The sequence below is a fragment of the Erigeron canadensis genome, chromosome 9 (genome assembly GCF_010389155.1).
Source record: "Erigeron canadensis isolate Cc75 chromosome 9, C_canadensis_v1, whole genome shotgun sequence".
NCBI classification, from domain to species: Eukaryota; Viridiplantae; Streptophyta; class Magnoliopsida; order Asterales; family Asteraceae; genus Erigeron; species Erigeron canadensis.
The window spans coordinates 35,965,807-35,979,312 of NC_057769.1; the positions used below are offsets into that span (position 1 = coordinate 35,965,807).

Sequence of the window (13,506 nt, forward strand, 5' to 3'; positions counted from 1 at the left end):
GCAGATGGATCTTACGGTGAAATACAAACCAGATGGAACAGTCGAAAGATATAAAGCCCGGCTAGTCGCTAAAGGTTATATTCAAACATATGGAATTGACTACTCCAAAACTTTTTCTCCAGTAGCAAAGATTGATACAATAAGAGTCCTTTTTTCAATTGCTGCAAATTAAGATTGGCCACTTTACTAGTTTGATGTAAAAAATGCCTTTCTACATGGAGAATTAAAAGAAGAAGTGTATATGGAAGCTCCTCCGGGTTTCTTGGAGAATTTCAAACCTGAAGAAGTCTGCTGCCTGAAGAAGTCTTTGTATGGATTAAAGCAGTCTCCTAGAGCTTGGTTTGGCAGGTTCACTGTGGCTATGAAGAAATATGGTTTCAAGCAGAGCAATTCAGATCACACTCTGTTCCTCAAACACAGAGGAAACCTTGTGACATGTCTGATAATCTATGTTGATGATATGATTATCACCGGGAATGATGAATAAGAAATTAAGAAGCTAAAAGGAGGACTATTCACAGAATTTGAGATGAAGGATTTAGGAAGATTGAAATACTTTCTTGGAATTGAAGTGCTTAGATCATAATATGGGATTTTTATCTGTCAGAAAAAATATATTCTGGATCTACTTGCAGAAATATGAATGCTTGACTGCAAACCAGCTGAACTCCTATGATGGTCAATTAGAAACTGTTTATGGAAGAGAAAGCTGAACTAGCTGATAGAGACAAGTATCAACGGTTGGTAGGAAACTTGACATATTTGTCACACACTTGTCCAGACATCACATGCAGTTGGGGTGGTAAGTTAGTTCATGCACCAACCATAGGTAGCTCACATGGATGCAATCTTAAGAATTGTCAGGTATCTCAAAGGGACCACTGGCCATGGAGTTCTACTTAGACTAAATGGACACTTGAATATTCAGGTGTATACATATGCCGATTGGGCTGGGGATAAAGGGAATAGAAGATCAACACCAAGATATTTCTCTCTGGTAGGAGGTAATTTAGTTACATGGAAAAGTAAAAAACAGAAAGTGGTTTCCTTGTCAAGTGCTGAAGTTGAGTTTAGAGGGATATCTTGAGGACTAGCCGAAGTTCTGTGGATACGAAAACTTCTAACTGAAGTAGGGTTCCCTCCAAAAGAAGCAACTTAGGTCATGTGTGATAATGAAGTTGCAATTCAGATTTCGAAAAATCCGGTCCAACATGATAGAACCAATGAACATGTAGAGATTGATTGGCATTTCATCAAAGAAAAGCTTGAAGATGGGATCATCAAAATACCATTTGTAAAATCTGATAATCAATTGGCTGATATACGGCTATGTTCAACAAATGTTTAAGTAAGTTAAATTTTGGTAATCCCACTATTCAACTTGAGGGAGAGTGTTAAAAAGAAGATTGCAAGGGATCAACCTCTACATCATTTCCCATAATAAAAGATTACAGCCATCAATTCGTTCTTATCACCCATCATATTTACAACAATAGTTTCCATAATTAAGCTACAGATTGTAGTATAAGTTGTAATCTTCTTGTTCATTGTAAATCATCAATTCATCTATTCAATAAGAAAATTACTCATTATTCATATTCATTTGTGTAAGAGACAATCCAACCATTCCTTGAGGACCTACAACAGAACTTGATTTTTATTGCAGAAATTGATGGTAGACCGAACACATTGAGTTTCTGAAATAATAATGAAAGCATCGTTTTAAGGGTTCTTGTCGGTTCTAGCTGTTGGCCAGTGGCCCATCACGTTCTTTTACCCATCAATTAAGACTGTCAAGCTAGCGAAGACGACATTAAGTCCCTTTAGGCTCTATACATGCATTCTGGGCTAATGGCGACGGGTTGCCAATGGATGTAATAAATAATTATATTTTCAACTCCAGCAAGAGATGTTATTGAGGGATTCAGGTGTTTGACTCTAGTAGAGATGTATGTGTCATCTGCCTAATCCCGACTTCCTTTGCCTGCAACTTCAGGTCAGTGACTCTTACGTGTTTTGTGCTATAGAAATGATGACGCAGCTTCTATATTCCTAAAGAAAACCTACAATTTGCCTAAGATAAACTATGATGACCCCTGCATAAATTACCAGGGAATCTGGGTATTCCATAAATCACCCAGTTTTCACTTGTTCTGATTTAGCTTGCAGTTTAGCATGAAGAACTGCTCGAAGTTGAAGATTCGTTATTGTTGTCATTAGAGAGCGGTGTTTATATAAGCTCTTTGGACGTTTTTACTTCTGCTATACGGTTGCATTTGTTGATTGTTTTTATTCTAATGGAAAAGTTGCGTCTTTTTTGAAAGCCTATTCTCGATAGATTCTACATTAATGTTAGGAATTTATTTATGGTCATGTGTAGTATTATACTCTTCAGTGGCAGCGGTTTTGTTTGCTAATATATTAAGATTTTTAGTTTTTCAAAAGAGTTTGGTTACTTCTGTGAATCAATACGGTTATCTTTTGTGTTGGAAATTCCAGCCAAATACTTGTCCAACTCCAAGTTTCTGCTCATTAACATGAGTTTGGTCATCAAAATCTCTATGATGTAATTGGCTTGAGTTCTTGCATTAATCATCATGCTAAAATTCTACATTTGGTCGTTTCAAAACATTTAGCAATTGGAACCATATGCCAGAGGTAGCGGACCTTGCCGAGGGCAGGCAATTGGAACGAAGGTGGCGAATCAATATGGGATGGTGCGGAGCTATTGGTTTTGAGAAATGTTGAGTTCCTTATAGGAAATTTTTGCTGCAACAGATTAATAAAAAATATGAATTCTCAAGCAAAAGAGTGTTGGGTTTAAACTTTGGGATTGCCAGAGAAATAGTCTCGGAGATGGTTGGGTGAAACTAATCTAGGAGATGGTCCAGTAATTACTCGTTGGGCAGCATAGTCGCAAACGTTAGAGCCAATGGCTCAGCTTTAAATGCTTTCCCTAGGTATAGCCTGAATAGGAACCTCTCTCATTTACCCTTTTACTCAATCTAAATTCAAGATGGCTGAGTTTGTTGCCATTGTCAAAAAAAGATGAAGAGTCCAACAAAGATAAACGCGCCTATCTCAAAGTACCTGACCTAGAAAACAGGAAGCATAACGACAATATTATCAGTAATGTTTTGTTATATAGCTAACGAACTTTGGAACCTGTTAAAGGTCAAATCAACTTGAAGATCAAGATAGATATGCCTTTCATGCCTTATATTCCACCTATTTTAATAATTATAAAATAAGATATAAACTGCAAGTCTTTAATCAGAATAGACCAGAAGGGATAAAAAAGATGAGTATCATTGGAAATAAGTAGCCAGGAACTAAAAATAATTACATTGGACTATCAAATCATATAACACAATACATGAAGCTAGACAACCTAAAAAAAAAAAACTTCCACGATACACAACAAAAAAACATCCATACATATTACACGACAGTTACCATGAGCAAATCACTAGATCTTGAAGAAGTAAGCTGAACTCTGGTTGAAGAAGTACAACGGTTAGGTGTTTGACTATTTGGCAAAGCTCGCCACTTATTGATATAGGCCATCGAGTCTATATCTAAATTTGGAAGTTGGCGATCTTCGAGGATCTCAAGAATCTTTTTGGATTTACCAAGAAGCCGAGCAGCAATCTGAATACTGTCTCTCCTTTTCTCTATTGCATCGTGATGACACTTCATTTTTATGACACTTGGTAAGTTGGTAAAGCAAGCACAGAATATGTCCGCAATTATTGTTGATATCCACTCAAAAAGTTCCCCATCATTTGGCCAATTTTCTTGCGTATTACAGTGGAGAAGTATGGTTTGACTAATTCTATACATGGAACTGGAAGCAATAAAATTATGAACAGAGCGGTTCAAACTTCCGTTTTTGCAGCTTTTAAACTCTATCACATTTTTGACTGCTTCATCACCAACCATTGAAGAATCTGGTTTGTTGACTTTGACTTGCTAAACTTCTTTTGAAGATCAATATGTAGCCACTTGTTGTATAATTCAACTTCTGTCCACAAATGTCTAGCTGCTTTTCTCGCACCTACCAATTCAGCATTATCATTGAGGGTTTCTTCAATATTTCTTACGATTTGGAGTCCTTCTCGCATACTAGCAAGTAATTCTTTGACATGTCTATTTGAAATGTTAGGAAGTGCAATTGCAATAGTCATTAACGTTACCGCTACTAGGCTCCAACAATTCTGGGTTTCTTCAGGATATAGAGGAGGGACTTCATCATTGTCGAACTTTATTACTCCATTGAATCCAGTAGATTTATCTAGAATTAGCTTCATAAGATTTTTCGGCTCCTTCTCTGTAGATACTTTAATAAGTTTAGTTATAGATCGAAGCATATTTGTCAATATTCTCTCTGAAAGGTTCGCCTCTTCTTCGGCTAGCATAACATACTTGGCATATTTTTCCACCTCTTCTTCACTTATGTAGTCATTTTTTGACCCCCATTTAAACCTTTTCAATAATAATTTGCAGAGATACCAACAATAAAAGAATAAGATCAGGAAACATCTAGGAAGAAGGCAAATCATTTTACATATAACTGCAGCCACGATCTGTAGTGCAATACAAATGTTCAAAATCATGTTTTTGACCAGGTGGAAAACCTTTTTGCAATGGCGCCCTGGGATATGAGAACGGACGTGGATGCGTTTCCATTGCTCAAGTCTTTCTATCCATTGTTTTTCAACTTTGAACACGTTTAGATGGTTCTTGCTCCATTTCTTAGAAGGCTTGAGATAACTGGTAACAGTAAAACATCTAGATATTGGTGCTACACAGCCTAGTAAAACCCCAACATATTGCACATAAAAAATAATCTTGATTGACCACTGATAATCAGATGCATCTCTATCAGGGAAGTATGGATATCTAAGTGAAATGACGGCACTGATGGCAAAATATGAACATATAGCCACAAAAGAAAAAGAAATCTGTGAACAAGCTATCGCAAATTGGGGGTCACCTGTTTCTGCCATCATCCAATGCATTTTAACATAATGAGCAAGCTCTTCGTAAGAGAAATTTATCTCGTCATGATTTGAAGCCAATCTGCGTAACCCCTTGTACTGTAGTTCTAAGTTCCTTCTAGATGCTGGAACTGTCAAAGCTACCGAGAATGCCAACAGACAAGGTAACACGTATACACCAATTAAACCACCCACCACCGATATATTAACAAGTATGGTGATTAATAGAATACCAAAGGCTATGATGTTAATGAGAAGTTCTTTGTCACCCATAAGCCCCAAAGAAGGAAGAAAACTGGCTACCATGGTGACCAAAAAAAATATGCTGGCATCCTTTGCATTATCGTCATCCTCTGTGTTTGCGCTTAGATCTACTAGTAGCTTCATTGCTATGGCAATCACCGTGATTGAAACCGCATTGACAGTGAAAAACCGGCATGGAAACCACAGTTTCCCTAGTCTAAAGCCATTAAAAACATCTGCTGCCATTGCAAGTGTACATACTAAAGATGCTGCACAAATATACAGCCCCACCCATGGCATGAATTCCATGGGTTCAATCATGATGCTTTGGTAAGTAATCAAAATTCTATGAATATTATAAAGTGTTGCAAAGCTATTTGTTTCATTACCTTTTTTTTGGAATGGCTAATTTCAAATTTGTTTCATTACCTATATGGTGAAGAAAGCTGGAATGAATAAGGTTGACTTATATTGCATATATAGCACATTATATATTGAACTGAAAGTAAACGCATCATCATCATCAGCAACAACAACTACTACTACTAAATTAAAGTAAACACATCATGAAATGAAATTCTTGGAAATTCATTTTCTGATAAATAATAGCCACATGGAAACAGGTCGGGGTGTCCTTATTAATTAATATACAACTATCGAATGATATTAGATGTTATCTAACTTATTTTAACATAAAAGTCGGAAGTAATATAACAAATTAATATACTTGTTTGTATACATTCACTAACTTTTCCCGTTTCTTAATTATTAAAGTTATCTAAGTTGTTCACAGTAATATAAATATGACTAATTGTAGAAAAAAGCATATCCACATTTTATTGAGAATGCTAAATAAACGATAAAACAGAAATTACATATAATTAGTAAACTTGACCAAGTGTAAGCTTGACCAAAAGTAAATGGGCACATACATAGAAATGAAATTTGTGGACCCTTTCCTAGCAATAACGACTAAATGCCAACATTTGGACGCATTCTTACAAAACGAATATTAGTCAAATATACTATTCATGTTGTCCATCCAATAAGAAAAAAATTATGTAAAGTGTAGATGTTTAATTGATTATGTTAACATTGACCCTATTAGAACAAAAAGTGGCCGGTTCTTGCATAATTGTAGAACTTGACCAAACTATATCGAGTTAACCAAATTTCTATCACCCAACCATCGATTGGTTATACGTGAGTTGTATGGGCGGTTTAGACACAAGAGTAATATGATGACAACCTATGTTCCGGTTTTTTATTAGAGGCATGAACATTTGAAATTTTTTTTTTTTTTTTAATAATATGCAGTTATTTTGATATTATATTATGATTTTGCTATTTTTATTTTTTAAAATAATAATTCTGCTATGTTTATATATGGATATAACATCTATTGTTGTTTTAAAATAAATGTTGCATAAATTAGTACACACTAGCCTATGGCCTTTTCTTGGGCTCCTATTGGGCCATTAACTCTCATTCGGTCCACGGCCCCTAATGATTGGATACTTTACTTTTGTTTAGTTAAATAACTTTGGTTTGGTCAAATTAGTCGATTTGGTTCGTTTTTTGTTAGTGTAGAATTCGTTCTCTATTTGACCACAAACCCACACCATTTAGTGGGACTAGTGGCCCGGCTGCTAATGGATGCTTCGTGGTTGTGGCAACGAGTCATTCAAACCTAATGGTCTTAAATAATTTTAATTTTTGTAAAAAGTTAGTAAATATTGGAAAGTGGCCGGGTATGTGTTATTTTTACATATATATGTATATACTTACAGCTTGAATGTTTAAGTTATGGTTGATATCAGACGTGGTTGGTTGTTTGTTGGGTTCGGGTTCATCCATGGTCCACCTCGTTCCGATAAACGACTGGGGATTTCTATATTGAAGACAATTTGGAAACGGCGGTGGAATCTTCATTGTTAGCCATGGTTGAAGAAAATCCAACCCTTCCTTCAAGACCTACAACAGAACCTGATGTTTATTGCAGAGTTTGATGGTAGACTGAACACGTTGAGTTTTTGAAATAATAATGAAAGCATCTTTTGAAGGGTTCTTGTCGGTTTTAGCTGCTGGCCAGTGGCCCATCACCGTTCTTTTACCCGTCAAGACTGTCAAGCTATAGAAGACGACTTTAAGTCCCTTAAGGATCTATACATTCTGGGCTAATGGTGACGGGTTGCCAATGGATGTAATAACTAGATAATTTTTCAACTCCAGCAAGAGATGTTCTCCCACATTTAGAACTGAAAGTGACACTATTTTCCTTTGCTTGCAACTTCAGGTCAGTGAATCTTACGTGTTTTGTGCTATAGAAATGACGACGCAGGTTCTAAATTCCTTGAGAAACCTACAATTTGCCTAAGAAACTATGATGACCCCTGCATAAATCACCAAGGAATCTTGGTATTCCATTGCAGCTAAGGTGGCAAATCAGTCAGGGATGGTGCGGAGTTATTGGTTTTGAAAAATGTTGAGTTCCTTATAGGAAATAGTTGCTGCAGCAGTTGTGAAAAATATGAATTCTCAGCTGTAGCTTTAAGCTTTTCATTTAGAAAACTACATCCATGCTTACACACTTACTACATCTATGATAGACAATAACAAAAAATACATCCACACTAACACATTTGTTGTGAGACATTTATTTCACAACAGAGACTATAAGTGAATCATTGGAACTAAAAGGACTTAGATGAACTCCTGTTGAAGATGCACAAAGGTTAGTTATCTCACTCTTTGGCAAAGCTTTCCACTTATCTATATAGACCATCGAGTCCACATCTAAATTTGGGAGCTGGCGGTCATTTAGGATCTTAAGAATCTTTTTTCATTTACCAAGAAGCTGCGCAGCAATCTGAATGGTGTCCCCCCTTTTCTCTGTTGCATCGTGATGACACTTCATTTTTATGACACGTGGTAAGTTAGTAAAGCAAGCACATAACACATCTGCAATCATTGTTGACATCCACTCAAAAAGTTCTCCATCATTTGGCCAATTATCTTGCTTATTGCAGTGAAGTAGTATGGTTTGACTAATTCTATACATGGAACTAGAAGCAATAAAATTATGAACCGAGCGATTCAAACTTCCTTTTTTGCAGCTCTTGAAATCTATCACATTTTTGACTGCTTCATCACCCAACCATTGAAGAATCTTCTTTGTTGATTTTGACTTGCTAAACTTCTGTTGAAGATCAATATGTAGCCACTTGTTGTATAACTCAACGTCTTTCCACAAACGTCTAGCTGCTTTTCTCGCACCTACGAAGTCAGCATTTTCATTGAGGGTTTCTTCAATATTTCTTACAATTTGGAGTCCTTCCCGCATACTAGCAAGTAATTCTTTGACATGGCTATTTGAAATGTTAGGAAGTGCGATTGCAATAGTCATTAACGTTACCGCTACTAGGCTCCAACAATTCTGGACTTCTTCAGGATATAGAGGAGGGACTTCATCATTGTCGAACTTTATTACTCCATTGAATCCTGTAGATTTATCTAGAAGCTTCATAAGATTTTTCGGCTCCTTCTCTGCAGATACTTTAATAAGCTTAGTTATAGATTGAAGCATATTTGTCAATATTCTCTCTGAAAGGTTCGCCTCTTCTTCAGCTAGCATAACATACTTGGCTTTTTCCACCTCTTCTTCACTTACGTAGTCATTTTTTGACCCCCATTTAAACCTTTTCAATAATAATTTGCAGAGATACCAACAATAAAAGAATAAGATCAGGAAACATCTAGGAACAAGACAAAACGTTTTACATATAACTGCAGCCACGATCTGTAGTGCAATACAAATGTTCAAAATCATGTTTTTGACCAGGTGGAAAACCTTTTTGCAATGGCGCCCTGGGATATGAGAACGGACGTGGATGCGTTTCCATTGCTCAAGTCTTTCTATCCATTGTTTTTCAACTTTGAAGACGTTTAGATGGTTCTTGCTCCATTTCTTAGAAGGCTTGACATAACTGGTAACGGAAAAACATCTAGATATTGGTGCTAAACAGCCTAGAAAAACCCCAACTTGTTGTACATAAATAATAATCTTGATTGACCACTTATAATCGGATGATCCCGCGTGAGGAAAGTATGGAGATATAAGCGAAGAGATGGCACCGATGGCAAAAGCTGAACATATAGCCCCAAAAGAAAAAGAAATCTGTGAACAAGCTATCGCAAATTGGGGGTCACCTTTTTCTGCCATCATCCAATGCATTTTAACATAATTAACAAGATCTTCGTAAGAGAAATTCATTTCTTCATGATTTGAAGCCAATCCGCGCAACTCCTTGTACTGTAATTCTATATTTCTTCTAGATGCTGGAACTGTCAATGCTACCGAAAATGCCAACAGACAATGTAACGACGCGAGTATAGGAGTAAAAGCACTAAAGAAGAAATTTACTATATGTTGCATCTTTTGAAGGCTTCTTGTTGGTTTTACTTGCTGGTGGCCCATCACGTTCTTTTACCCATCAAGATTGTCAACTTATCGAAGACGACTTTAAGTCCCTTAAGGATCTATTTTGGGCTAACGGTGATGGGTTGCCAATGGATGTAATAAATAAGTTCTCAACTACAGCAAGAGATGTTCTTCCACTTTTTCGAACTGAAACTGAGACTATTATTGAGCGATTCAGGCGTTTGACTCTAGAGATTTACGGGTCATCTGCCAAATCCCGACTTCCATTACCCGCAACTTCAGGTCAGTGGAGCTCATCTGACCCAAACACTCTCTTACGTGTTTTGTGCTATAGAAATGATGACACAGCTTCTAGATTCCTAAAGAAAACCTACAATTTGCCTAAGAAACTATGATGATCCCTGCATACTTCCAGGGAATCTGGGTATTTCCATGAATCTTACCATATGATTACCGCATAAGTTCACCAGGGAACTAGGGATTTCCATAGATCTTACCGTAGTTCTGTTTGGATTTGTAATGTTGGCTATAAAGTAAGCAGGCTACCTTCAAGAAAGGTTATGTTTTTGTACAGTTGATCTTCGAGAATCTTTTTGTTAAATCAACCCCACCCAGTCCTCCCTTGTTCTGATTCAGCTGGCAGTTTAGCATGAAGAACTGCTCGAAGTCGAAGATTCATTATTGTTGTCATCAGAGCGCGGTGTTTATACAAGTTCTTTGGACCTTTTTACTTCTGCTTCAAGGCTGCATTTCTTGATTGTTTTCGTTCTGATGGAAAATTTGCTTCTTTTTTGAAAGCCTATTCTCAATGGATGTAATTGGTGCTAAAAGACTACTGTTGGGAAAGTTGCTCACAACCCAGATTCTGAACTAATGTTAGGTATCTATTTATTGTCATGTATAGTATTACACTCTTTACCGGCAGCGGTTTCATTTGCTATATATTAAGATTTTTTTTGTTTGTCAAAAAAGAGTTTGGCTTCCTGTGTGTATGAATATGGTTATTTTTTGTGATAGAGTTTCCAGCTAAATACTTGTCCTACAATCTGATCTACATTAGTCTCACTTTCTACGTTTGTAGGGGTAGATTAATAGGGATTTTTCGAGAATCCTGGGTTTTATTACATCCAAACTTGTTATTAGAAAAGTAAAATAGATATGTCTTTCATGCCTTATAATCCACCTATTGTAAAAAATAAAAAAAGAAACTTATAAGCTGCATGTTTCAATAGAATGGACTAGAAAGGAAGGACGGGTGACATTGGAAAAACTAGCGAGAAACTAAAAGTGACATTGGACTATCAAATCATATAGAAACATAAAGACATGAAGCTACACAACCTGGTTGAAGTACAACAGTCACTGGACAACAAAAATACATCTACTTATTATAGGACAGTTACCATGAGCAATTCATTAGATCTTGAAGAAGTAAGCTGAACTCTGGTTGAAGAAGTACAACGGCTAAGTGTCTGACTATTTGGCAAAGCTCGCCACTTATTGATATAGGCCATCGAGTCTAAATCTAAATATGGAAGTTGGCGTTCTTCAAGGATCTCTAGAATCTTTTTGGATTTACCAAGAAGCTCAGCAGCAATCCAAATGTTCTCCCCCCTTTTCTCTATTGCCTCATGATGACACTTCATTTTTATGACACGTGGTAAGTTGGTAAAACAAGCACATAGCACATCTGCAATTACTGTTGATATCCACTCAAAAAGATCACCATCATTTGGCCAATTTTCTTGCTTATTGCAGTGGAGTAGTATGGTTCGACTAATTCTATACATTGAACTAGAAGCAATAAAATTATGAACCGAGCGATTTAGACTTCCTTTTTTGCAGCTCTTGAACTCTATCACATTTTTGACTGCTTCATCACCCAACCATTGAAGAATCTTCTTTGTTGATTTTGACTTGCTAAACTTCTTTTGAAGGTCAATTTGTAGCCACTTGTTGTATACTTCAACTTCTGTCCACAAAAGTCTAGCTACTTTCCTGGCCTCTACCAAGTCGGCATTATCATTGAGGGTTTCTTCAATATTTCTTATGATTTGGAGTCCTTCCCGCATACTAGCAAGTAATTCTTTGACATGGCTATTTAAAATGTTAGGAAGCGCAATTGCAATAGTCGTCAGTGTTACTGCTACTAGGCTCCAACAATTTTGAGTTTCTTCATGATATACAGGTGGGACTTCATCACTGTCAAACTCTACTACTCCACTGAATCCTTTAGAATAATCTAGAAGCCTCATAAGATTTGCCGGCTCTTTCTCTGCAGATACTTTAATAAGTTTATCTACAGATCTAAGCATATTTGTCAATATTTTCCCTGAAAGCTCCGCCTCTTCTTCAGCTAGTAGAACATACTTATTGTATTTTTCCGCCTCTTCTTCAGATACATAGCCATTGGATTTTCTTGGCCCCCATTTAAACCTTTTCGATAATGATTTACCAAAATACCAACAGTAAAAGAAGAAGATCAAAAAGCATCTAGGAACAAGACACATCGTTTTACATAAAACTGCAGCCACTATTTGAAATGCAATACAAATGTTCAAAATCATGTTTTTTACCATATGGAAAACCTTTTTGCTATGGCGGCTTGGAATATGTGAACGAACATGAATGCGCTTCCATTTCTGAAGTCTTTCTATCCATTGTTTCTCAACTTTGAACACGTTTATATGGTTCATGCTCCATTTCTTAGAAGACTTGAAATAACTGATGACGGTTAAACATCTAGAAACTGGCGCTATACAACCTACTAAAACCCCACTTAATTGTACATAAAAAATAAGCTCAATTGACCACGTATACTCTGATTGTGCACTAGGATATGAAGAGATTTTATATATACACCAGATATATGTATATAAAAACAAGATGGCAGTGGCTAAACATAAAACTCCAAAAGTAGAAGAAATCTGCGAACAAGCTATCACAAATTGGGGGTTACCTGTTTCCGCCATCACCCAATACATCTTAACATAATTAATAAGCTCCCCGTAAGAGAAACTCATCCCCTCCTGATTAGAACCTGATCTGCGCAACTCCTTGTACTGTAGTTGTAAGTTTCTTCTAGATGCCGGGACTGTCAAGGCTACCGAAAATGCCAATAAACAAGGCAGCATGAGCATACCAGTAAAAGCACTCTCCACCCATGAAACAGTTAGGATCCATTCATTAACAATTATGGTGATTAACAGAATACCCAAGGCTATGATGTTAATGAGAAGTTCTTTGTCCCCCATAAGCCCTAAAGACGGGAGAAAATTGGCTACCATGGTGACCAAGAACAAAATGCTGCCTAGTCTTGCTTTGACGTCATCATTTGTGATTGCACCTAGATCTACTAGTAGCTTCATTGCTATGGCAATCACTGTGACAGAAGCTGCATTGAGAGTGAAAAACCTGCATGGAAACCATAGTTTCCCTTGTCTAAAGCCGTGGAAAACATCTGCTGCCATTGCAAGAGTACAGAGTAAAGATGCTGCACAGATATACATGCCCACCCATGGCATGGCATCCTTGGCATGCCACATGATCGATGCTTGCAGATCAAATACAGAATTCTATGAGTATTAAAATGTTGCAAAGATATTATTGTTTGATATACATTAGTATATGTTTGTTTGTGGGTCATCACTGCTTGGGAAAATGATATACGTAGTGGACCTAAAAGTAAACGCATATATCATGAAACGAAATTATTGGAAATCTAATTTCTGATAAACGAGAGAAATGTACCCGCGCGTTGCGACAGTGATGGAGGTGATGGCGGTGGTGGTGATGGGGTGATCTACATGACGGATTCCGCCC

The 13,506-nt window shown here is 36.9% G+C and overlaps 4 protein-coding genes across 4 annotated transcripts; 1 reads left to right on the forward strand and 3 right to left on the reverse strand.

Moving 5' to 3' along the window:
- The first annotated feature begins 696 nt into the window (after positions 1 to 696).
- On the forward strand, positions 697 to 1,087 carry LOC122583725 (uncharacterized mitochondrial protein AtMg00810-like). Its single transcript, XM_043756100.1, has 2 exons — positions 697 to 864; positions 929 to 1,087. Exons 1-2 carry the CDS (start codon positions 697 to 699, stop codon positions 1,085 to 1,087), a joined length of 327 nt encoding a protein of 108 aa, XP_043612035.1.
- A 1,365-nt stretch (positions 1,088 to 2,452) lies between these two features.
- Positions 2,453 to 5,552, reverse strand: LOC122583726. Its single transcript, XM_043756102.1, has 4 exons — positions 3,940 to 5,552; positions 3,457 to 3,847; positions 2,668 to 2,769; positions 2,453 to 2,608 (listed from the first exon to the last, which is right to left on the reverse strand). Exons 1-4 carry the CDS (start codon positions 5,550 to 5,552, stop codon positions 2,453 to 2,455), a joined length of 2,262 nt encoding a protein of 753 aa, XP_043612037.1.
- Positions 5,553 to 8,085: 2,533 nt separating this feature from the next.
- On the reverse strand, positions 8,086 to 9,720 carry LOC122583727. The gene has a single exon (XM_043756103.1). The coding sequence runs from the start codon at positions 9,718 to 9,720 to the stop codon at positions 8,086 to 8,088; it is 1,635 nt and encodes a 544-aa protein (XP_043612038.1).
- A 1,352-nt stretch (positions 9,721 to 11,072) lies between these two features.
- Positions 11,073 to 13,229, reverse strand: LOC122583728. Its single transcript, XM_043756104.1, has one exon. The coding sequence runs from the start codon at positions 13,227 to 13,229 to the stop codon at positions 11,073 to 11,075; it is 2,157 nt and encodes a 718-aa protein (XP_043612039.1).
- Between the last annotated feature and the right edge of the window lie 277 nt (positions 13,230 to 13,506).